Here is a 25,806-nt window from a genome sequence, read left to right as displayed (position 1 = left end):
GGGACCTGGGCCCCTCGCTTTGCTCCACCCCTCCCCTGGCGTCGCCCCTTGCACCGTGGGCCTAGCCCTCCATGCGCTGCTCACGGCACTGGCCGCGGCGGGTCCTTGTGTGCTCGAGCCGCAGGCCCTTTTCACCTGATGGCACTGTGCCTGGCACTCCCTCTTCCTCTGCTTCAGACACAGTGACACCCCCCCTCGCCTGTGTTTCTCCCTCAAACAGGAGCTGGTGCAGGGAACAGTCAGTGCCTCCCAGGAGATCACAGGTGGCCGAAGGACAGGGACCCTGTTGTCCCCGTGACTCCAGTGGCTGACAGTGGCAGGGACACAGTGCTCAGCATTGGACTAGCAACGCTCGCACGGATGAGGGCCGAGCTGACAGCGGGGTAGAGGAGGAAGTGGACTGCAGGGTCCCGTCCTCGCATGGACGGGCTCAGCGCAGTCAAGGAACGGGAAGCAGCGTGTGAGCTGGGCGGGCGGGCTGGGCTCCATGAGCTCAGTCCCCCCTCTGGACGGTGGGTCTCGTGTGACCACCCCGAGCACAGACCTGACGTCTCAGTAGACGCTGGACAACATCAGCCAGGCAGAGCCACCGTTAAACAGGAAGAGCCATGCGGGAACCAGGGCGCAGCCATCTTCCAGGGGCTGGCCCTGTAGGCCCACTGGGTAATGAGCTGGCAGTGCTCTGCCCAGGGCCACGCCAGCTCCACATCACCCGCCGGCGGACCCGGGGACGCAGAGCCGGGGTCTGCGGCACGGCCACTCAGGCACAACTTTGGAAGGTGGACCTCACGGGTGAACAAATGCCTCCCACACAGCACGAAGGCCAGGCCCAAAACACACACCTGCACACGCCCAACCCAGACCCGGGGCACACACCTGAGCACGTCCACACCCAGACCCGGAGCACACACCTTAGCACGTCCACACCCAGACCCGGGGCACACACCTGCACACGTCCATACCCAGACCCGAAGCACACACCTGAGCACATCCACACCCAGACCCGGAACACACACCTGCGCACGTCCACAACCAGACCCGGAGCACACACCTGCGCACGTCCACACCCAGACCCGGAGCACACACCTGTGCATGTCCACACCCAGACCCAGAGCACACACCTGCACACGTCCACACACAGACCCGGGGCACACACCTGCACACATCCACACCCAGACCCGGAGTACACACCTGCACAGGTCCACACCCAGACCCGGAGCACACACCTGAGCACATCCATACCCTGGCCCAAAACACACACCTGCACACATCCATACCCTGGCCCAAAACACACACCTGCACACATCCACACCCAGACCCAGAGCACACACCTGCGCATGTCCACACCCAGACCCGGAGCACACACCTGCGCACGTCCACACCCAGACCCGGAGCACACACCTGCACACATCCACACACAGACCCGGGGCACACACCTGCACACATCCACACCCAGACCCGGAGTACACACCTGCACAGGTCCACACCCAGACCTGGAGCACACACCTGAGCACATCCATACCCTGGCCCAAAACACACACCTGCACACATCCATACCCTGGCCCAAAACACACACCTGCACACATCCACACCCAGACCCAGGGCACACACCTGCATACATCCACACCCAGACCTGGAGCACACACCTGCACACATCCACACCCAGACCCGGAGCACACACCTGCACACATCCACACCCAGACCCGGAGCACACACCTGCGCACGTCCATACCCAGACCCGGGGCACACACCTGCGCACGTCCACACCCAGACCCGGGGCACACACCTGCACACGTCCACACCCAGACCCGGGGCACACACCTGCACACATCCACACCCAGACCCGGGGCACACACCTGCACACATCCACACCCAGACCCGGAGCACACCTGCGTACGTCCACACCCAGACTCGGGGCACACACCTGCACATCCACACCCAGACCCGGAGCACACCTGCGTACGTCCACACCCAGACTCGGGGCACACACCTGCGCACATCCACACCCAGACCCAGGGCACACACCTGCGCACGTCCACACCCAGACCCTGGGCACACACCTGCGCACGTCCACACCCAGACCCGGAGTACACACCTGTGCACGTCCACACCCAGACCCGAAGTACACCTGAGCACATCCACACCCAGACCCGGAGCACACACCTGCGCACATTCACACCCAGACCTGGGGCACACACCTGCACACATCCATACCCAGACCCGGGGCACACACCTGCACACGTCCACACCCAGACCCGGGGCACACACCTGCACACATCCACACCCAGACCCGGAGCACACACCTGCACACGTCCACACCCAGACCCGGAGCACACACCTGCACACGTCCACACCCAGACCTGGAGCACACACCTGCACACATCCACACCCAGACCCGGGGCACACACCTGCACACATCCACACCCAGACCCGGGGCACACACCTGCACACATCCATACCCAGACCCAGGGCACACACCTGCGCACGTCCACACCCAGACCCGGAGCACACACCTGCACACGTCCACACCCAGACCCAGGGCACACACCTGTGCACATCCACACCCAGACCCGGAGCACACACCTGCACACGTCCATACCCAGACCCAGGGCACACACCTGCGCACGTCCACACCCAGACCCGGGGCACACACCTGCGCACGTCCACACCCAGACCCGGGGCACACACCTGCGCACGTCCACACCCAGACCCGGGGCACACACCTGCGCACGTCCACACCCAGACCTGGGCCACACACCTGAGCACGTCCACACCCACCCCGTCTCGTGTGATACTGGCCACACAGTCCCGGCTGTCCCCCGGGTGGATGAATCATGAGAGCTGTGAGACAGACTGGTGACATTCCCTGAGGGTGGAGAGAAGGGGCAGGATGGCGTGCAGGAGGCCTGCTCGGGGAGCCCTCACCGGCCAGCCCGCGCACGCGCGCACCGCTCCGCCCCACGCTGTTCTAGTCCCCACGCTTTGCTGCCCACTAGCCAGGACTCCGGGCACCCCGGTGCCATTTGACCTACCTTATACACAGAATGTAGCCTCCCTACGTTACAGTATTATTTGGCCATAAGAGAAGTACTATGGCTGGCTTCCTGCCACGGTGGTGAAATGCTATCAGGAGGAACGGTCACCTGGCCTGCTGCTTTGGCGCTGTGGTGGCTCCGTACAGTGTGGAGGACACAGGAGCCGGAGGAGCCAGGGGCCCCAGGGCCCTTCAAGGCACACCCCTGACGAGCTCACTTCCTCCCTGAAGGCCCTATCTCTTAGCAGTCTCCTTCCTTAGCTAGGTGAGCAGACTTACACCTATAACGCTCTAGCTCCGTGGGAGGCTGAGCTCAGGAAGACTGCAGTTCAAGGCCAGCCTGGACCAAAAGTTCTCAAGATTCCATCTCAGTGTGGTGGCCTGTTGCCTGTCACCCCAGCAACATAGGAGGCATATGTAAGATGGTTGAGGTGTCCAGGCTGGTCCAAGCAAACAAGAAAAAGCTGGTTCAAACAGTAAAGAAGGTACTGGGGCTGGTGGCTCATGCCTGTAATCCTGGCTACTCAGGAGGCCGAGATCTGAGGATTGCAGTTCAAAGCCAGCCCAGGCAGGAAAAATCCGTGAGACTCATCTCTGATTAACCACCTAAAAACCAGAAGAAGACCTGTGGCTCCAAGTGGTAAAGTGCTAGCCTTGAGCAAAATAGCTCAGCCAGCACCCAGGCCCCAAGCTCCAGCCCCAAGACTGAGAAAAACATAATGAAGGCAAGAATGGCTGTGAGCATGGTTCAACTGGCTAAACACCTGCCTCGCAAGCACAAGGCCCTGAATTCAAACCCTAGTACTGATCAAGGAAGGGTCTGCCTCTCCTGGAGGGACCGCAGCCGGCGTGGCCTGGCCTCCTGCGCAGCTTCCCAGCCTGCTGACGCCCCACCTCCTGCCCCACAGGCTGAGGCTCATTGGCTGAGGCTGTGGCCAGGCGTTTGACAGTGTTCACAGCTCCTCCGGCAGTTCCAACATAAGGTCAGGGGAGAGAGCTGTGGTCTGTCCTTCCAGAATCTTCCAGAGCCTGTTGGGTGTTGTTAAAGGTGGTCAGACAGGTCCTCTGTCCTCAGGAACCCGCAGGGACACAAGCAGGGCAGCTCCCAACATTGCTCCTGAGTGCGGACTGCCACAGGGCAGTAGGGCCTTCCGCGCTCCCTGGGGGAAGTGGCCTGAGGTTCTGAGGAAGGAGGGCGCGTTCAAGGCTGGAAGAGCAAGGGAAGAGGATCTCCCATAGACACGTCCGTTTGGTATGATGGTAGCAAAGGCCCAGGGCAAGACACCTGGAACACTGAGACCCGATGGTGCGCGGGCAGGCCCGACGGAGGCTGTCCTGCTGCGGATGCGGGCCTCACCCCTCCTGCGGAGCCCGGCACCGCCAGGCATGGGGGGGGGCGGTTCCCGTCTCTACCCTGGGCCCGGAGCCCCACGGCCTCTCAGCCTTCCCGGGTGGCCTCGTGCGGGGTGGGCGTGGGAGGCTGAGCCTCCGCCTGGGCCGCTTCCTGTCTCAGCTCCAGCTCCACAGCACCAAGAAACGCGTCCCCCGGGGCGCACCTCTGCTCAGCCCTCTCCTGCTGCCCCCCAGCTACTTGGTGTGGGGGGACTGTGGAGTGGTTTCTCGGGTCTCCCTCCCTGCCCCATCGCAGAGCCCTCAGCTGCCTTGTGAACGAGGCCCAGGCCCGCCTCTCAGGAGACGCTGGACGCGCACGCACGCACCCTGGGGATGGAGGAGTGACGGACGGACGGAAAGGACGCACGGAGGAGCAGCGAGGGGACGTGAGGAGAGAGCAGAGGGGGAGGGGGAGAAGACAGCAGGAAATGACGATGCGGGGAGGGAACTCCACAGCTCAGGCGCACGGGGCCATTCTACCCCGGTGGGGCTGGCTTAGGCCACAGAAGATGGAGGCTGAAGCCCTCCCTGGCCCACCCCGAGGGAGAGGCTTCGGGACAGTGCTCCTGACCAGAAATTAGGTCAGGCCTGGCTGACGCCCTGAGCCTCTGAGTATGCCAGGCCGCCCTGCCTGCACCCCTGCCAGCCCTTCGACCCTCCCCCCCACCCCCCATCCCCGTCCCACAGCAGGCCCCCTGGGACGGCCACCCTGCCGGCCTCCAGGCCTCACACTCGGGACACCTCCGAGACACCCTTGCTCAGGGCGGGAGCCTCCCCAGCAGACAAGAGGCTTCCAAGTCTTGATTCGAGTGCAGGCCTGGTCAGCTTCGGGCAGGTCACTGAGGGGTCTCTCGGATTCCCCGCCCTAGGGAAGAGAGAGCTCGGTGACCACAGAAGCCATCTCAGGACCCTGGAGAGCACACGACCCCTGGCCCCGGCCCTGCCTGTCCCAGGACTGTCCTTAGCCAGAATGTCAGCTGGCCTGAGACGGCGAGCCCCACTTCCCCGCTGTCCCTGGGCCTGAGGCTGGCAGGCACCCTAGGAGCGGGGAGACCTACTTCCGCGGGTGGAACCGGCTGCGGATGTGTTTGGCACACGTTCTGCCGCCGAGCCTCACCCAGCCTTCTTTCATCCTTTTTTTTCCCAGTGGCTTCTAGAACAGGTTGCACATTTGGCTCGTGTTACACTTCTGTTGAACAGTAGTGCTGGTGAGAATCCTTGCTCTTCCAAGTGTGACCCCAGGGCCAGTACCTTAGTTTGTTTTCCGTGGCCATAACCAAATCCCCGAGGACTGGGTAAGGTGTAAGGAGCAGAGGTGGGACTTGCAGTCCCAGAGGCCTGTGTCAGCCCAGGTCACCGTCCTCCTGGGGACCCCACCCTCAAGGCCTCACCTCCAAAGGCCATGTGGGATTTGGGGTGCCGTCCCCAGCACCTGAGCTCCCGGGGTTTGTACTCCAAGCCCAGTGCCAGGCGGCATGGGTGTCACCTGGGAGGGGCTGGCCAGACCCCTCCCCCGGGCCTGAGCCCTGAGCCAGAGGCCCCAGAGGAGGGTCTCCACACAGCGCTCCTGGCGGCTGGCGCTGCACGGGCCACCCACCGAGCCCTGCGCAGCCCTGGCCCCGGGTCCTCATGGAGGAGGGGAGAGGAGCCCTCACCCCGCACCCAGCCCCGTCACGAGGAGGAAGAAGTCACCCGTGCCATACGCCCAGCCGTGAGGTTCCCAGAGCCACGCATGGCTCGGGCTCAGCTCGGGGAGGAGCAGGGCCGGCCAGGCCATGGCGGCCACCCGACAACCCCTCAATGTCTGAGAAATCATGGCAGTCAGCAGAGAGACAGTTAACTGTTAAAAATCAACATCCCCCCCCAGCCACCCCTCCCCACGCCCTCACATTCCTCCTCTTCTCCCTGAAAACTTGGCCCACGGCGTTCGGTGGCACTAAATATAGAAACGGTGAGCAAGTAAATCACTCCGAGGTGCCGCGTGCTGCCCGGAGCCTGTCTCAGCTGAGCTGACGGCCACGGAGAGCTGGGAACTGTCGTTAAAATGCTGACGGCTCTGCCCGGAGACCCAGCCAGGGTGTGGGCCGCGGCCTCACCGGGCGGGCTGAGCCCACGCCAGTGTCCCCACTGTGCCACGGCCCCAGCCGGCGGTGAGTGTGCCCCTCGGAGCACACCTGCTGTGACCCCCCCAGCCCCGAAGCCTGCTGAGCCAGAGCCCCTCACTTCTGTGCCCAAGGACTCCTGAACTTGCCTAACCCTTCTGACTCAAGTGGGGTCCTCCAATGGCTCACTTCCTGTCCACAATCACCTCCACTTCCTGTTCACAATCACCTCCACTTCCTGTTCAATCACCTTCTCTACTTCCTGTCCACAATCACCTCCACTTCCTGTTTATAATCGCCTCTACTTCCTGTCCACAATCACCTCCACTCCCTGTCCACAATCACCTCCACTTCCTGTCCACAATCGCCTCTACTTCCTGTCCACAATCGCCTCCACTTCCTGTCCACAATCACCTCCACTCCCTGTCCACAATCACCTCCACTCCCTGTCCACAATCACCTCCACTTCCTGTCCACAATCACCTCCACTCCCTGTCCACAATCACCTCCACTTCCTGTCCACAATCACCTCCACTTCCTGTTCACAATCACCTCCACTTCCTGTTCAATCACCTTCTCTACTTCCTGTCCACAATCACCTCCACTTCCAGTTTACAATCGCCTCTACTTCCTGTCCACAATCGCCTCCACTTCCTGTCCACAATCGCCTCCACTTCCTGTCCACAGTCACCTCCACTCCCTGTCCACAATCACCTCCACTCCCTGTCCACAATCACCTCCACTCCCTGTCCACAATCACCTCCACTCCCTGTCCACAATCACCTCCACTTCCTGTCCACAATCACCTCCACTTCCTGTCCACAATCACCTCCACTCCCTGTCCACAATCACCTCCACTTCCTGTCCACAATCGCCTCTACTTCCTGTCCACAGTCACCTTCTCCACTCCCTGTCCACAGTCACCTTCTCCGGAGGCCTCTCCTCTCCGCATGCCCTCCCAGGCCGCCTGCCTCCTCATCCTGTTTCAGTTCTCCATCATAGCATTTGTTACTCTCCAACAATAGATTCTCTTTACATTTGATTGTTTGTTGTCAGACTTAGCCCAGAATGTCAACTCCATAAAGGCAAGTAGCATGTCTAATCCTAGAGCCTAAAATAGTACCGGACGCACAAATAGCTGCTTAATAAATATTTGTTGAACAAATGAATGCATGGATTTCGAACCTTTTCTTTCAGCTGGTCTGGTGATCTCACTGGGAAAATGTCCAGCTTTCCAGCAATGAGCTCAGCTTTTTACCCATTCATTCAGTCAACTGCCCTCCCAAAGAACTGACCATCCATCCATCCAAACATCCATTCAGCCATCCGTGAATATCCACCCATCCTCCCACCCATTGATCCCGCTGCATGCCAAATACTTCCTCCCTGTAATCTCAAATATCTGAGTGTCCATGCATCCATCCATCAGTCCATGCAGGCATCCACTACCCACCCACCCATCCATCCACCCATTCACCCATCCATCCATCCATCCATCCACCCACCCATCCATCCATCCATCCATCCACCCATCCACCCACCCACCCACACATCCATCTACCCACCCACCCACCCATCCATCCATCCACCCATCCATCCATCTACCCACCCATCCATCCATCCACCCACCCACCCACCCACCCACCCATCCATCCATCCACCCACCCACCCATCCATCCATCCATCCATCCACCCATCCACCCACCCACCCACCCATCCATCCATCCACCCATCCATCCATCTACCCACCCACCCATCCACCCACCCACCCACCCATCCATCTATTCACCCACCCACCCATCCATCAACTCACCCACCCACCCATCCATCTACCCATCCACCCATCCATCCATCCACCCACCCACCCATCCATCTACTCACCCACCCACCCATCCATCTATCTACCCATCCACCCATCCATCCATCCACCCACCCACCCACCCATCCATCTACTCACCCACCCACCCATCCATCTATCTACCCACCCACCCATCCATCCACCCATCCATCCATCTACCCACCCACCCATCCATCCACCCACCCACCCACCCATCCATCCATCCACCCATCCATCCACCTATCCACCCATCCATCCATCTTATCTACCCACCCACCCATCCATCCATCCATCCATCCACCCATCCATCTACCCATCTAACTACTCAACACCAGTCCCCAAAGGGAGAGCTTCTTTTCTGGGGTTTCCTCCAACCAGGACATGCAGGTATTAACCCACTCTGAACCCTCTCAAAACCCTGACTTATTTACCTCTGATTTCTGAGCTAGCATGTATTGGTGGCAGTGAAGGGTTGCTGAGTATGTTTCCCTTGGCTTGCTCAGCATCTCCTACAGGATTGTGGGCTCCCTGATGGCAGGAACTATTTTTTAGTTATCTAGTGCTTCTCCAAAATCTTCTCCGAATACTGAGAAGACACTGCATAAATATTTAATGAATGACTGAGGGAACAGATGCAGAAGGGAGCAGGAAGAGGCAAGACGGGAGCAGGGCGGACCGCCTGCACTCCCGTCCTCGGTCAGCTGTGTGACGCTGGCCGACTCAGGCCTGTCCTCAGACTCCTCATCTAAAAAAGGGAGACAGAGCAGGACTTACTTCTCTAGGTTCTTCTGAGGATTAATAGAGATGACCTGCTTAGGAGAGCGCCTGAGTAAAATGAGAGTTACAGAGAAGGGTTTAGATAAAATGCTGGTTTACTGCCATGTCCCCCCCCCCCCCAGCAAGTGTGGAAGTAGTGAAGGCAGGAGGGCGCCTTGTCTCCCCTGGGCTGTTCTTGGGGAGCCCTTCGGCAGGAAACTGTTTCCCAGCAAGCACTCTGTTTCCCAGACAGGTTGGGATTCTTGGGCAGGCAGACCACCAGTATTGTGTCAGGTGGTCAAGGTGCTATGTAGGAAAACAAAACATAGGAGGGGACAGGAAGCGGCGAGAGATGGGAGGGACACCTCAAATGCAGCCTCGCGGGGAGTTGAGCACAGGCTTCAGGAGGTGGTGGGGGGTGTGGGAGACGGCCTCAGGGCCAGCGGCGGCCAGCGCAGAGGCCTGTTTGCCGAGCACCAGGAGACTAGCCTGGAGGAAGAGCAGACGCCAAGGGGAAGTGGAAGTGATGAAGTGGAGAGGGGGGCCCGGGAGGTTTGGGCGGGGGGGGGGGATGCGGGAGGCGTGGCTGTGGGCAGGAGGGACACATCTGTGGGGTGCGGGTGCACAGCAGCTCCCCAGCCTTGCAGCACGCACTGGGGTTGCAGACCTTCCATCCTTGGGGTAGAATGAGCGGTGGGGGTAACGCTCGGTTGGCTTTCAGGCTGCTACGGTGACTGTGGGGTGCTGCGCGGGTAGCAGCAGCTGGCCGCCACAGCTGTCACAGCGCTGGGCGGGTGTCACCTCACCGAACCTGCACGGAGGACCGACAGTGCGGTCTCAGCGCCTCCTTCCCAGGGAGGAAGCTCCGGCCCAGCGAGGGGTGACGGCCCAGGGTCACCGGGGATTGAACCCCCACCCCGGCACAGAACACAGGCCCAGGTGAGGAGCAGGGCGAGCAGCGTGGGGCGCGCTGGGCGGGCACAGCCTCGGGTCTGCTCGCCCCTGGCCGTGGGCTGGGCTGGGGACGCGTGTCCTCCGGGGTCTCACACATGTACTTGTTAGGCTCCTGATTACCCTCCACGCCTCAGGCTGCACCCCGTGTGCAGAAGAGGCTGCTGGCTTTGGGGGCCAGGCCGCGGAGGGTGCGTGACAAGGTGGGCTGCTGGCAGGGAACGCTGGCTCTGGCGGGCACTCTGCCTGCGGGACTGCTCGGTTCTCTGTGCCTCAGTTCCCCCTCGCTGTCAGAGAAGAGCAGCGGGCCGTCCCGGTGACAGCTGTGCTGAAGGGCGTAAAGAACGGGGCGTGCCCGAGGCGCGGGTGGGGTGAGCAGCAGAGGGCCGGCCTCACCTGCCCACAGCCAGGCCCCGCCCCACAGCCCCGCCCTCCGCCCAGCAGCCTGGCTTGCTGCCCTGCTGCCTGGCCCCAGATGCCATCTGGCCTGTGTGGTGGCATTAAGACCCCCCCAGAAGTTAGGAGCCAGGGACCCTGCCGTCATGCCCAGGGGGACAGTGGAAGAAGCACTTGCCAGGCGCGGAGCTCCCGTTAGGCACATCGGCCAAGCACACGCGTGCACAGGAGCAGGGAAGGGACGTTCGTCCCCCAGACCACCTGGCTGCCCCTCCCTGCCGGCTCCAGGACTGCCCTCCCCCTGCCCTGCAGCCCCCAGCCCTAGGATCCCCCAGCAGAGGTGAGAACTCTGGGAGCTCCCGGCCCCTCCCGAGGACAAAGGAGGCCATTGTGGCCGCTGGCCGCCTGAGACTCATCTCGCTGCGCTGTGACCACCTCCCTTGCTGGGCTGGTGGTCTTGGAGACCCCGCCCCCCCCCCCCGGCCAGCAGCTGCTCCGGGCACTCCTTCCGGGAGAAACCAGATGGACAATATTGGAGGCCTGGGCCGGCTGGAGGCCAGGGGGTGAGTGGCCGGGCGGCCGCCCCTGCCAGGCCTGCCCACGGCCCTCAAGAATACTCGGGCACCCCACGGCCCCGGCGTCCCGGTCAGAGCCGCCAGGGGGCTCCGGGCACCCAGCAGCATCCCTGGAGCCGCTGACCACGTGCAGGAGTCAGACGCGTCATCCACGTACATGTAACTAGCCGCGCGGGCTCGGGACCGTGCGGAGCAGCGGCTCGCGCGCCGTCAGCTCGGCGTCTGCAGGTGGAACCGTGCGGCACAGCTGGCGATGCACATGGGGAGCCGGGGCCCTGGCACCCCACCCTCCGCCCGCAGCCCTCCCTGGCTGTCTCGAGAACCTGGCTTGGGGCTCATGTTGTCTTTTGTCTCCAGGAACGCCAGGTTCCAGGCTCTGGAGACACTGAGGAGAATCCAAGGAAAAGAAGGAAGAGCCTGACGGGTCAGGAGGGGAGGGGAGGCAGGGGAGGGGAGGCCTGTGTCAGAGCAGGCCCAGAACCCGGCAGGAGTTGGCCAAGGTCTGTGTCCCAGCCCGGGTGCCCGCGCGTCTGCTGGTCAGACCTCCCGGGCCCCAGTGGCCTTGGTGGGTGGAGTTCCCCTCCAAACCGCCACATTCTGTCTCCTCCCGATGGAAGAGGCTGCCTGCCCCGCGGCCAGAGCAGCTAGAGCACAATCCCGGAATGGGGTTTTCAGAGAGCAGAGAGTCTGACGGCACTTGGGACTCACAGGACGCGAGGCTGGAGGGGACTGAGTCCGAGCCCTCCAGCAGGCAGGATGGCTCGGGGCCTAACAACCGAGTCTGTGGCTGGGTTGGCTGGGTTTGGTGACCAGCTGTGTGGCCTTGGGCAGCTATCTTAACCTCTCTGGGCTGCCATTTCCCCACCATACGGGGAGAGTCCTGACCTGGAGGGCAGCTAGAAGTAGTCCTGGGGGTTAAATCGGAAGACACTGAAGCGCTGATCTTAGACCTACCTCGTTCCCATCTGTGTCCCCACGCCACTTCCTAGTGGTAGCTTCTTTCTCTCCTCAGCTGAACCTCATCTTTCCTGAGTCCCGAGCCTGCTCCTTCACCTGTTCCCTGCTTGTTTGGGGCTGGACCACACAGACAGGTCCCCACCTCGTCCTCCTCCGGGCTCGGCCGCACAGGCTCCCGGGGCCCCCGGGGCGGCGGCCTGTGGCTGGCCGAGGCTGTGCCTGCATGTTGGGTTGGAAGTCCAGGGGTCCTCGCAGCCAAGCACCGCGGGGTGCCGGGGACCAGGCCCCACAGGCCTGACCCTGCTGCCGGCCGGGGCCCCGCCACGTCCACCCCACCTCACCTCCTTCCTTCTGCACGCTGGCCCCTGCGGCCGCTGTGGCCCTGCTGACGGGAGCTGGCCGAGCCCTGCGTCGGGGGTCCTCCCCCCCGGCCCGCCCACTCTGGCCTCCTGTTGGCCTCTGTTCCTGTCCTTTTCTGGAGTCTTCCTCAGGGCCCACACAGGCAGTCTTTCCATGCATCAGAGGCCGTCTGGGCCTCCCCGGGTGCTGGCCTCGCAGGGCCACACGTGAACCATGCGGAGCCTGGAACGCGGGGCTGTGTGTGAGGCCCCGGGCTGTCGCGTGCACAGAGAAACCCAGGCGGGCCAGGGCGGGGACGGGACTGGGGTGCTGTGCTGAGTGTCAGCTGGGGACAATGGAACGTGCTGGAATGGACAGTGGTGAAGGCTGAACAGTACTGTTGGACTCAATGCCACCAAATGTGCACACAGAAAATGGTGACGTGCAGTTTCATGACAGGCATATTTTATCAACGTTAAAAATAAACTTATTTTTAAGTCTTGAAAAAGAAATCTGTCGACTGTAAAAAGGAAAAAAAAGCCAGGCTGTGGCTCGCGGCCGCAGGCCTCGCCAGCTGGCCGAGGTCAGGAAGGTCCAGCTCCGGCCACACGAGCCCGGGTGTGAGCTGGGAGCCGCGGCGGCCGCCACCCCAGCGCCAGGGAGGTTAAACAGGCCGACTGCAGCGTGGGTGTGTGCCTGCGCAGGACGCAGAACCCGCGCTGAACACGGACCAGCACAAACGAGGGCTTGAGGTGGAACTCGTGGCAAAGCACCCGCCTAGCAAGCCTGAGCTTCACGCATGAAAAGACTCAGATGCGTGCACGCACCTTTAGGATGGAGTTCACTGTAGAGCCCAGGTTGGGCTCGGGCCCCCAATCCCCCCTCTTAGACTCGCAGCGCTGAGCCTGTAGGATGTGCTACCACACCCAGAAACGTAGATGTCAACGTCAAACCTTTAGGGTGGAAGACATGGAGGAAAGTCTTTAGGATCCGGCAGTCTTAGACAATGCTAAAAGCACTGAGAGTTTGTGACTCCTTTCAAAAGGCAGGAGGGAAGGAAGGAAAGAGAGAGGCGATCCGAAAGGGAAAAAATTAGAAAATTAGACTCTACCCTAGTTAAAAACTTTTGCTATGAAGTAAAAACCAAGCTACAGACTGGGAAAGGACGTTCACAGACCACGTATCTGATGAAAAGCCGCCATGGGAACACATAAGGACGCGTCCAGAGCGGGGGCAGCCCGAGGGAACTGAGGACTGGGCAAAACCGCGGCAGACCCCGGGGGTGTGGGCAAAACCGCGGCAGACCCCGGGGGTGTGGGCAAAACCGCGGCAGACCCCGGGGGTGTGGGCAAAACCGCGGCAGACCCCGGGGGTGTGGGCAAAACCGCGGCAGACCCCGGGGGTGTGGGCAAAACCGCGGCAGACCCCGGGGGTGTGGGCAAAACCGCGGCAGACCCCTGGGGTGTGGGGAAAACCACGGCAGACCCCTGGGGTGTGAGGTGTACGGGTGGTGGACACCGACACCCTCCCTCTGCGGAGGACAGTGACGGTCACGGGAGACGCACACCCATCCGATCGCAAAGAACAGGCCGGCACCACGGGGAGGGGGAGGGCATGGCAGGTGGCACCACGGGGGGGAGGGCGTGGCAGGTGGTACCACGGGGGGAGGGCGTGGCAGGTGGCACCACGGGGGGCGTGGCAGGTGGTACCATGGGGGAGGGGAGGGTGTGGCAGGTGGTACCACGGGGGGAGGGTGTGGCAGGTGGTACCACGGGGGGAGGGCGTGGCAGGTGGCACCACGGGGGGCGTGGCAGGTGGTACCATGGGGGAGGGGAGGGTGTGGCAGGTGGTACCACGGGGGGAGGGTGTGGCAGGTGGTACCACGGGGGGAGGGCGTGGCAGGTGGCACCATGGGGGGAGGGCATGGCAGGTGGTACCACGGGGGAGGGGAGGGCGTGGCAGGTGGTACCACGGGGGAGGGGAGGGCGTGGCAGGTGGCACCACGGGGGAGGGTGTGGCAGGTGGTACCACGGGGGGAGGGGAGGGCGTGGCAGGTGGCACCATGGGGGAGGGCGTGGCAGGTGGTACCACGGGGGAGGGCGTGGCAGGTGGTACCATGGGGGGAGGGCGTGGCAGGTGGTACCACGGGGGAGGGGAGGGCGTGGCAGGTGGTACCATGGGGGGAGGGGAGGGCGTGGCAGGTGGCACCACGGGGGGGAGGGCATGGCAGGTGGTACCACGGGGGAGGGCGTGGCAGGTGGTACCACGGGGGAGGGTGTGGCAGGTGGCACCACAGGGGGAGGGCGTGGCAGGTGGCACCACGGGGGGAGGGCGTGGCAGGTGGCACCATGGGGGAGGGCGTGGCAGGTGGCACCACGGGGGAGGGCGTGGCAGGTGGCCAGCCGCGGCCGCATTCGGATCCCGACATCCCCTAGGCGTGAGCCGACCCCCGGCCGGCCGGGGAGGCTGAGCGGCCACGGGGGTCTCTGTGCAAACACTCAGTCACTGGGGTGTGTCCTCGGCGGACAGGACCCCAGCCCTCCGCTTCCTCTCGGCCTCGGCCGGGGGATGTAGTTTTGCTCTACCCCACCCTCCCTCTGAGAAGTGCTGCTCCAGGTGCCACGTGGGGGGACAGCCTAGTGTGGATAGAAACCTCCAGAACTGTGAGCCCGAGTCACTTCACCTCTGACTGAGGCGATGTCAGTGCTGATGCAGCAACGGAAGCTAGCACTGTCCTGCGGAGCACTGCCCGGGGAGCACGAAGACCGCTGCCCGTGGGAGGGTGAGGAGCACTGCCCGGGGAGCACGAAGACCACTGCCCATGGGAGGGTGAGGAGCACTGCCCGGGGAGCACGAAGACCACTGCCCATGGGAGGGTGAGGAGCACTGCCCATGGGAGGGTGAGGACCACTGCCCGGGGAGCACGAAGACTGCTGCCCATGGGAGGGTGAGGAGCACTGCCCGGGGAGCACGGGGACCACTGCCCGTGGGAGGGTGAGGAGCACTGCCCTGTGAGCACGGAGACCGCTGCCCGTGGGAGGGTGAGGAGCACTGCCCGGGGAGCACGGAGACCGCTGCCCGTGGGAGGGTGAGGAGCACTGCCCGTGGGAGGGTGAGGAGCACTGCCCGGGGAACACGGAGACCGCTGCCCGTGGGAGGGTGAGGAGCACTGCCCGGGGAGCACGGAGACCACTGCCCGTGGGAGGGTGAGGAGCACTGCCCATGGGAGGGTGAGGAGCACTGCCCATGGGAGGGTGAGGAGCACTGCCAGGGGAGCACGGGGACCGCTGCCCATGGGAGGGTGAGGAGCACTGCCCATGGGAGGGTGAGGAGCACTGCCCGTGGGAGGGTGAGGAGCACTGCCCATGGGAGGGTGAGGAGCACTGCCCATGGGAGGGTGAGGAGCACTGCCCGGGGAGCACGGAGACCGCTGCCCATGGGAGGGTGAGGAGCACTGCCCGGGGAGCACGGGGACCACTGCCCATGGGAGGGTGAGGAGCACTGCCCGGGGAGCACGGAGACCACTGCCCATGGGAGGATGAGGAGCACCACCCCCGGAAGATGAGGAGCACCACTCCCAGGAGGATGAGGAGCACTCTCCCCCCAAGGAGCACTGCCTCCCAGAGGACGTGGAGCACTTCAGTGTGAAGCAGCCATGGGACATGGGCACATGGACATTGATCCCCGGGACTGGAATTCTGTGTCCTGTGAAAACTCCCTGTATACAAGTTCAGCACTGCTGCACTGTGAAAGCCCAGGCCCCTCACTTGGGGGAAAAAAAGGAACTACCAACACAGGAACAGCTCGAGTGAGCTAAGGGAGTTAGGCTGGGCAAAGGGGTTGTGTTACATACACTTCCACTTACATACAGCCTTCTTGAAGGTTAACAGCATAAGAAAGATGATGTACGCCTGTAATCCCAGCTACTCAGGAGGCTGAGATCTGAGGATCACAGTTCAAAGCCAGCCCGGGCAGGAAAGTCCAAGAGACTCTTATCTCCAATAAACCACCAGAAAACCAGAAGTGGTGCTGTAGCTCCAGTGGTAGAGCGCTCGCCCTGAGCTGAAGAGCTGAGGGACAGCGCCCAGGCCCAGAGTTCAGCCCCACGACCACCACCAACAAAGAAAGATGGCGCAGACGCGCGGTTGTCGGGCGGCGGGGTGGGGGCGGGCCGCGGGGTGGGCATCGCTCCCTGCCGGCGGAGCTATGGGGTCTGCAGGCCGTTACTCTGGAGACACCGGGCGGGGGCACAGCCGTCCCCATTCTTGGCCTGCGTGAGCACTGCCTACAGTATCTCAGCGCGCACTTTATTTAAACCTACCGAAAGCCTGGTTACAACGGACGCTCAGGCCAGGGCTCACGTTCCGGTATGCCCACCGTTCATACAGTGCACATGATTGGTTATCTCACGTGGAGACTGAACGGAAGCCCTCCATTATGTCCAGCGATGCTGCTCCTGAGGAAGACTCCCAGAAAGCCAGCCACCGGCCATGCCTTCCCGCATTCTCAGCGAATCTGAGCCCTTACCAGACACAGCTGTGGCCCGGGCCGCCCCTGCCCTGGTGCTGCGAGCTCGCGGTGGAGCGGACAGCGGCAAGTACGCTGAGGACTGCGCAGGGGTCGTTTTGCATTAAGCGTCACCTGGAGCAGGTGAGGGCGGTGATGAGTTGAGGCAGGCAAGTCAGGAAGGGGCTCCGGGGAAGGTGCCGGAGCAGCCCTCGGAGCGGGGACAGGCCCGGCTGGCGGCGGTGTGCGGTGGGAGGCCCGAGCAGGCGCAGCTGGAGACCTAAGAACTCTGTGTCCTCCTTTCAGGTCCGGCCTGGGCGAGGCTGCGGGGCAGAGGAAAGCCGCGGCCCCAGGAAACCGGGGTTTGCCCCAAGCCTCCCCAAGTCCTGGCTGCCGGAGCCTGTCTGTTCTGGAGAAGAGAATCCACCTCTGCCCAGCTGTGGAGGGCACAGCAGCCCTGTCCCGCCTGGCCCTGCAGCTGGCTTCCGGAAGGTGGGGCCGCCTTGCGTGCCCCTGACATGCCACCGCCGTCCCCTCTCTCCAGCCAACCATACAAGGAGCCCCTCACGGAGAGCCGGGCCTCAGCTAGGCCCTCTGGCTCCCTGAGCACCCAGACCAGATGGGACTGGGCAGGAAGGGACACAACTGACGCCCTCCGTGTGCGTGTGCAAGCGGCTGGGCAGGCACGGGAGTGCACCCTCCCCGAGCACCGCGCATCCCAGCCTGGGCCAGCCCAGCTCCAGCAGGTAACGCCCCCCAGCAGGAGACAGCCAGAGGCCCTGGCCTCCAGCAGCCTCCCAGCGGGGAGGGGCGGGAGAAACAGGTGGGTGAGCACAGGTGACCGGGCTTGGAGTGGTTTGTTTGGACCTATAAATATATTACAATGAGCCCTGTTGGTGCTGTTTGAGGGCAGAGCGGAGCCGCTGAGGTTGGCTGGAAAACAGTACGTACACGTGTGCAAGTGTCACCAGGAAACCTCCCCTTGCTCAACAAATGCATGCTGATTTAGCAAGCTCAGCCTGGCTTCTCTCTACGCCGCCACCGTGCAAGCCCAGGATCCCGGGCTGCGCTGTCCGCTTTGCTCCCCCTTCCCGCAGCTCTGCAGAGACCGCGCTCTGGCCGCCACCTCCTGCCCGCGGCCCCCGGGAAGCTGCCCCAGCCAGGACCTCCCTTCAGCGAGGAAGGACTGGGCACCAGTGGGCTCGCACCCAAGCTGCAGCTCCCCCAGCTCCCACGCTGCATTGCCCCCTCCCACACAGGTCTCCCCTGCCCGGGCCCAGGCTGGGCGCGGCCCCTCTGTGGCCCCACTGCCCCCCAGGCCTTTCCCCACCTGCCCGCCCCAGGGAGGAGCATCCTGCCACCGCCCACCCTCACCAAGTGCTTTCTAGGCACAAGACTTGAGGAGGAAGCGCAGGCCTTGGGCTGCATTCAAGGACTTGTCCTGGGCACAGGGGCACCTCCTCCCGGGCTGCTTCAGAACCTCGTGCTTGCTTTCTGGTTCTGGGGGTTTAGCCACGGTCTTCTGCATGCGCGTGCCTTGCAGTTCTGCCTGCCTCTCACCGACACGCCCTCTCTGTGCTGCTGGCTCTCTGGAGGGCGCGGGGAAGGGGGGGACCCCTGCGTCCCCCCGGCAGTCCTCAGACACCGCACACGGGACCTGTGCCTTGTTGGTCCTTCGTGGCTCCTGGCTCTCCAGCATGTGCAGCCCGCGCCATTGTTCCTTCCCTCTTCCCTGACTCCCCGACGGCCAGTCTTGAGGGCAGGGGCAGGAGCCAGCTCACCTCCCCACGCCCCAAGAGAGGCCTCAAAGACACGCAAGACTCTGCCATCCAGAGATTTCCACGCAGAGCTGCGGACTCCCCTCCTCCCAAGCTCGGGTCCTGATTCCTCACCACCCGAGCCGTCCTGACCGTCTGTGGCCCCAGCCAGCAGGCTGGCGTGCCCCCGAAGCGCACCCTCCAAACCAGCCCTCCCCGGAAGGGCTCGAGGTCTTGAAACCGCCCTTCTCAGACCTGTATCACCCCTTCGTCCACAGAAGCTAAGGAAGGGCGGCCTGCCCCGACCCAGCAGGGTCTGGCCTCGGCCTGCAGCCACATCAGCCCCCCAGGCCTGGCACCCACACCTGAGTGGCCCTGTGGACTCCTCCTCCTCTGCCAGTGGGGGTGGGCACCGGGCTCCCCGGGCTCCCCGCCCCTTTACTTTGCACCAGCGGCTGACGCACCCAGTCCCAGTCAGGTTGAGACTTGTCTCCTCAAAGCAGAAGTGGAGCTGCGAGCTATAAACACCGTGTGATCCTTTCCAGCCCAGCCATGGATGCAGCGGCCCCCTCCCCAGCACACGCCCCCACCCCAGCACACGCCCCCACCCCAGCACACACCCCCACCCCAGCACACACCCCCACCCCAGCACACACCCCCACCCCAGCACACACCCCCACCCCAGCACACACCCCCACCCCAGCACACACCCCCACCCCAGCACACACCCCCACCCCAGCACACACACCCCCACCCCAGCACACACCCCCACCCCAGCACACACCCCCACCCAGCACACACCCCCACCCCAGCACACACCCCCACCCCAGCACACACCCCACCCCAGCACACACCCCCACCCCAGCACACAGCCCCCACCCCAGCACACACCCCCACCCCAGCACACACCCCAGCACACACCCCCACCCCAGCACACACCCCAGCACACACCCCACCCCAGCACACAGCCCCCCACCCCAGCACACACCCCCACCCCAGCACACACCCCCACCCCAGCACACACCCCCACCCCAGCACACACCCCCACCCCAGCACACACCCCCACCCCAGCACACACACCCCCACCCCAGCACACACCCCCACCCCAGCACACACCCCCACCCCAGCACACACCCCACCCCAGCACACACCCCCACCCCAGCACACAGCCCCCACCCCAGCACACACCCCCACCCCAGCACACAGCCCCCACCCCAGCACACACCCCCACCCCAGCACACACCCCCACCCCAGCACACACCCCAGCACACACCCCCACCCCAGCACACACCCCAGCACACACCCCACCCCAGCACACAGCCCCCCACCCCAGCACACAGCCCCACCCCAGCACACACCCCCACCCCAGCACACACCCCCACCCCAGCACACACCCCCACCCCAGCACACACCCCCACCCCAGCACACACCCCCACCCCAGCACACACCCTCACCCCAGCACACACCCCCACCCCAGCACACACCCCCACCCCAGCACACATCCCCACCCCAGCACATACCCCCACCCCAGCACACATCCCCACCCCAGCACATACCCCCACCCCAGCACACAGCCCCCATGGCAGCCTAGGGCAGGAGGATACTGAGGAACCCCTGCAGGTCAGGGAAACGAGATCCGGAGAGGTGGTAGAGCCGTGGCCGTGAGTGGCTCACTTGACTCCAAACCCAGGCGACGGGTGTCTGGGTCCTGGAGCCCCGTGGCAGGAGGGAGAGGGAGGCCTTGGGGCAGGAAGACCACTTCCCGCTGTGCTCCCGTCCAGAGCCGCCCTGCTGGGGCCTGAGGACAAGTGGGGGCCTTCTCGGGCCTCCATTTCTACCAGTAGGCCAGGCTGGAGTTGCCTGGTGTGCCCAGGGTCCCCCGCTGCACGGGCTGGGAGAATACACAGCCCTGGGTGAGCTCTGCTTTTCCAGGAAGCCACCAAGGGTCCCCCACGCAGCGTGGGGCGTGTCTGCGCCAGGCCGGGCCGGGCCCACGGCACACTCCTGCGTCCTCTCCCAGTCCCTTCTATGACTTCCTTTTGAAATGTAATTTATTTCATCCTTAAGGTGATGTACATACGAGGTTCTATGACCCCCCTGGCCCTTCCCCGCTCCGGCTGACCAGGCGCTCATCCCTCTCCATGCACGCCAGGGTGTGGGTCCTGCTGTGCCAGACACCCAGAATCTCTGTCCTTGGCAAGCTGGCGGTCCCGGGCAGAAAGCCGCCGAGAAGAGGCTGGGATGGGCAGAGACCCGAGCAGCACACCGCGCCCACTGCCGGGCCCGGCGGGTGACCCCGCGGGCCACGCGGCCCCAGGCCACCCCACTGCCGACCTGCAGATCACCCAGTGTGCATCGCTCTGCACCACCAATCCCCTCCTCCGGGTCTTTACCCATTGTCCCCACACCAAGCCCCAGGCCCCTTCTCTGCTCTGCTCAGCCCAACCCCCCTCCTGTTCTGGCCACCTCCTCCAGGAGGCCCATCCAGAGGCCTCGGCAGCTCCAGTGTCGTCCACCCCGACTTCCTTCTGCCATTAACTCTCCTGCTTGACAGGCATGCTCAGCCTGGGGACGCCAGGGCTGGCGTCCCTTGCTGGCCACCTTCCCCCTCACTTCTGCCCTGAAGGGGCAGGAAAGAACGGCAGCGCCGAGGAGACAGGATGCGAGCGCGGAGGTCCGGCGCTGGGTTGGAGTGTGGCTTCCCTTACACGCATGTGACTGGGCGGTGCGGCCTTCCGCAGGGGGGCAAGGAGAAAGGCCACACGCCCACAGAGGGTGCGGAGCCCGCCGCTTCCCCCCCGTTCCCCGGCCATGTGGGCAGACCTGTCCGTAGTTGGCAGGTGTGTGAATCTTCCAGTTCCTGTGGTGATCTTTGATCTTCGCTTTCCCCCATTTTTTAGGGGGACAGCACTAGGGTATGAACCAGGGTTCAGATGCTCACCCTACCACTTGAGCCACGCCCCAGCACCCTCTGCTCTTTTTTGTTTGTTTGTTTAAGGTCAAATCTGATCCTCGTCTTTGTCCCCCTGGCGCTGCGATGGCCGGTGTACCCAGGCTTTTCTGTTGATGAAGCCTCACCAGCTTTTTTTTTTTGTCCAGGCTGCCTGGAAGCCTGCTCTCAGCCTCGGCTGTAGCTGGGATGGCAGGTAGACGCCATCTCACCCAGCTTTTTGTTGAAACGGGGTCTTGTGACCATTTGGCCCAGGTGGCTTTGTCCTCTACCTCCTGAGTAGCTGGGGTTCCAAGTGTGACCCACCAGCACCTGTCTGCCTTTCCTATTTTTTTACAGACCAGCTTAGAGAAGACAGGCTTGCACACAGAAATCGGAAGTCCTGCCACCCTGAACCCAGACCCCTCCATGGTTACAATGGGCCGGCGCTCTGTGGGGGCCCTGGATGGGCCTTGCTCCTGGCCGGCCGTGGCTCTGCACAGCCTCCCTCCAGCTGCTCCCTGCCTCATCGATCATTCTCTACAGCGCTGCTTCACAGCCCTCCAAGGTGGGCATGGAGCGGCCTTCGAGACCTTCCAGAGCCCACGTCCAGCACTGCCCACGCTGGGCAGCGCTGATCTGGGTGCCCGAGGCACCTCTCCAGGCCTGCTAGTGTCCCCTTGGCCCCTTCTCAATAGCTGCGGTGCAGCTGCTTGCAGTGCCGGGGGCTTTGTGATTCCCACCCCCTCACCCCTGACTTGTGCCCGTGGCCTACCGACGCTCTGGTCCTCGTGCTCTTGGTGGGCTGGCTACTCACGGCACAGGGGTTCCAGCCCCTTCCCAACCAGCCAGCACCCCGGGACGTGCTAGGTCTCCACTGGCTCTCTTCCTCTGGGCAGAGAACCCGGAATATCGGAAGAGGCCGTGCCAAGGGGACAGCCTCCTTTGTTGTCTGAGCTCCCGATCTTGGGCGGTGTATGGCCCTGGCGGTGGATCCCACAGCTCTGGCCGCAGCCCTGGCCGCAGCCCTGGCCCCCGCAGACCCTGCAATGAGAGCCCACACGCGGCCCTCTCCTATCTTCCTGAGCCATCGCCCATTTGTTTTCATGGGGATTTGGTTCTTCAACCTCTGCTGTAGCCAGCAAGATACATGCCAAACACACATCCTGGACCAGCAGCAACCGACACCATTAGCAGAAGGATGTGAAGGGCAGGGCCCTGCCAGTCACTGCGGGTCACCCGCACCAGCCAGCACCGTCAGCAGCGCGGGCGCGAGGGCCGCCAGCCCTCCCTGGCTGCCTACCTTCCGGCCGGCCTCGTTGTTGTGCAGGTTCATGAGGGTCCGGGCGTTCTGCTTGATCTCCCGGGCGTCCACGAAGACCTTGGCGAAGCCGATGCCATAGCGGATGTCGGCGGAGCAGCCGCCCCACTTCCAGCCCTCGTCCCGGTGGTACTGGCCCTGCTTCTCCTTGTCGCAGCCGCAGTCGCTCAGGTTGCCCTGGGTGCAGGCGGCCGTGATGGCGTGGGCCACGCCCGCAGCGATGATGGCGTAGGTGAAGGCGGCCTCGCGGCTCCCTGAGAGGGCAGAAGAGCGGAGAGGGCTCTGTAGAGCTGACCGTGGGGGCCACTGCCCCAGGCACCGGGAGAAGATGGAGCCGGCTCAGGAGCTCAGGATATCGTGAGCCCGAAGACTGAGCGAGCATCCGTTTCTAACGGGCCAGGAAACCCCACTTGTCACGTGCACACCCATTCCGTGCGTGCCCGGGGGAGTCGGCCACGCAGGAGGGGACTGGGCACAGGCCGGCTGCCCGGGTCCTGGCGGCCAGGGGAGGGGAGTCCAGCCCGTCTCCACCACCTCCCCTCCCTGGCCACCCCAACCTGCCCAGGGCTCATGGCACCCCGAAGCGGTGTCTCTGGAGGCTGCGGTGTGCAGGGGCCAGGGGGCGGCTTCCTTCCAGGGGCGCTCACCCTGGCTGGGTCATTGTGGCCAGTGACCCCCCCCATGTTCACCAGGCTGTAAAATGGGGCATATGGATAGATCTCCTCACAGCCTGTGCCGTGGCTCACTGAACCTGCTGGAAAAATAGCTCCTAGTCCTGTGGCCCGGTGTTCCCGTGTGTCCCGTGGCCAGCTCTGGTGGCTGTGGAGGCCCCTGAGCCACAGCGCGGGTCCTGGGCGGGTGCCGGTGTGCTGCCACCTGGCCTTGGCTCCTCTGGGCCTCGCTCTCTCTCCGCAAAATGGGTCCAGGCCACCATGCTGCTGTGTGAGGGACACAGATGCTGAGACCCTGGGCGGGCGCGCCATGTGCAGGAGGGTCCCCAGGGGCCGCTGGGCCAGCCCCCCAGCCCCCGCGCCGGCGCACTGGCTCTCTGGGAAGGCGCCTGGGGGAAGAGGCCCCGGAGCAGACAACGCAGGTGTGGCCGGAGCGTTCTGACGCTGCTGTGATGGGGGGGGGGGCTGAGACGCGGGCCCAGAGCGCACGGAGGGACGGAGGGGACGCACGGAGGGACGGAGGCGATGCCACTGGCTCTGGGCCCTAGTTCACACTGCCCGTCAGGTGCTCAGTACATCCCTCTGCCCACCTCCTCACCCCCACCCCCACCCCCGGCCCAGGGCTGTGCCTCCAGACTCACAGACAGCCTGTGCGCACCACGGTGCTGGTGTAACCTACGGGCTGTCCCGGGGGGCCACACGCAGCCTGAGCTGCTGGTGTAGTCGTGAAACCTGACAACTCCTTTCTTGTGTGAGATCAAGCATGCCGTGTAAGATCCAGCAACGCCCGGCCAGGCGCTCGGGATGGGGGACTGACCAGGGCAGGAAGCGGGTGTGGCTGGGCAGGGAGAGCCAGCACCTGACGGGCAGCGTCTCAGGAAGGGGACACATGCAAGGAGACATGGCAGCGAGGAGATGGCCAGCAAGCAGGGCGGGGGACCTGCCGCCTCCGGGGAACTGCCGGCCACAGGTCGAAGGCCACGTTTACCCCTGCAAGGCCACGGACGACCGGCTCCCCGAGACCCTGGAGGGGCTTCAGACAAAGCACCCCACAGACTGCAGCGCTCCCAACACAGCCCCGGGAGAGCAGAGACACAGCAGGGTGAGGGCACGGAGGAAAGGCGGCCGGGGAGGTCTGTGCCACGGATGGCGGCCGGGCCCAGGGCGGGTCAGCTGCCTCTCCATGCTCCACTGTAAAACGGGGGGACGGTCAGACCCATTTTATTCTGCTGGCAGTGAGGAGCAGCGCGAATTGCCGGCGGCAGAGTCTGCACAGAGCTTGTCTCGGTAAAATGTCCCTAGACACTGGGGATGGCAGGTCCCCACAGACCTGGAGAGCTCGGGTCTCTACAGGAGAGGGGTCTACGAGGACGGGGTCGGGGGTGGGCACAGAGGAGGGCCTGGCCGGGCGGTGCACCCCTGGAGGGTGGCCAAGCTGAGCTGCTCACCGCCCCTGCTACCCCAAAGTGGCAGAGTTGTCCCAGGGATTAAATGACTCCAAGGTGCAGGGGTGCATGCACCTGTGCTGTCTGAGCTGGCCCGAGCCTGGCGAGCCCCTGCGTCCCACTCCCTCCGGGCTCAGGGCCAGGGCAGGTTGGCCACCGCCAGCCCAGGGCTTCCGGCATTCTGTACACGGCCCCCACGGCCTCCATCCCGGTGGGCACCGCCCAGCCTCTCCGGGTCCCCCGAGCTGGCCTGACCGCACAGGTGATGCTTGGCAGCCTGGTTGGAGTGCACTGGTGCCCCGGGCTTCTGTCCCAGCCACCGTTCCCATCAGGTGTTCGAGGTGGGCCACCGGACCTGGCGCAGCGTGCAGAGGACAAGGCGGGCGGTGCTGGCAGCCCGGGTCCCCGCCTGCGCCTGCGCCAGCCGCTCGCTGGAAGAGCGTGCGGGTCCATCCTCTCGTGAGCTAACAGCCTCCCTGTCTGGGAGAGAAGAGCGAGGCTCCTGGGGGGGCTCGCAGGGTGGGAGGACGGGGGGACGGGGAGCGGGCTGAGCCCGTGCCGGGTGGCGCCCCGCCTGGCTCTCTGTGCTGCACTCCGCAGCCATCCCTTTAGGACAGACTCCGCCGCGTCGCCCGAGGGAAGAGGCCTTGAGCCCTCAGCCAGCCCCACCCGGACAGGGACTCCTCTGGCCAAGGCCACGACTCCTCCAACGCTTCGAAGTCCTGTCAAGAGGTGCGTTCACTTGTCAGCTAGAAGCACTTAAACACAGCGGCTTGCCCAGCTGGAGACGGGGTATGAGGGCGAACAGAAACGGGCAGAGTCCTGGAACCTTAAGGTT

At 63.9% G+C, this 25,806-nt stretch overlaps 1 protein-coding gene across 1 annotated transcript in view; it reads right to left on the bottom strand.

Moving 5' to 3' along the window:
- LOC138824847 (protein Wnt-7a) overlaps positions 1-25,806 on the bottom strand; it is a 44,463-nt gene that overhangs the window by 7,583 nt on the left and 11,074 nt on the right. Inside the window, exon 3 of the mRNA XM_070019219.1 lies at positions 22,835-23,106. Within this exon, the coding sequence (XP_069875320.1) occupies positions 22,835-23,106 (272 nt within the window). The remainder of the gene's footprint in view (positions 1-22,834; positions 23,107-25,806) is intronic.

Source organism: Dipodomys merriami, unplaced genomic scaffold, assembly GCF_024711535.1.
Source record: "Dipodomys merriami isolate MVZ:Mamm:240054 unplaced genomic scaffold, mDipMer1.0.p SCAF_13, whole genome shotgun sequence".
In the NCBI taxonomy this organism is placed as follows: Eukaryota; Metazoa; Chordata; class Mammalia; order Rodentia; family Heteromyidae; genus Dipodomys; species Dipodomys merriami.
Note: the sequence above shows the minus strand (reverse complement) of the source record. Positions and strands in the feature narration are given on the sequence as shown.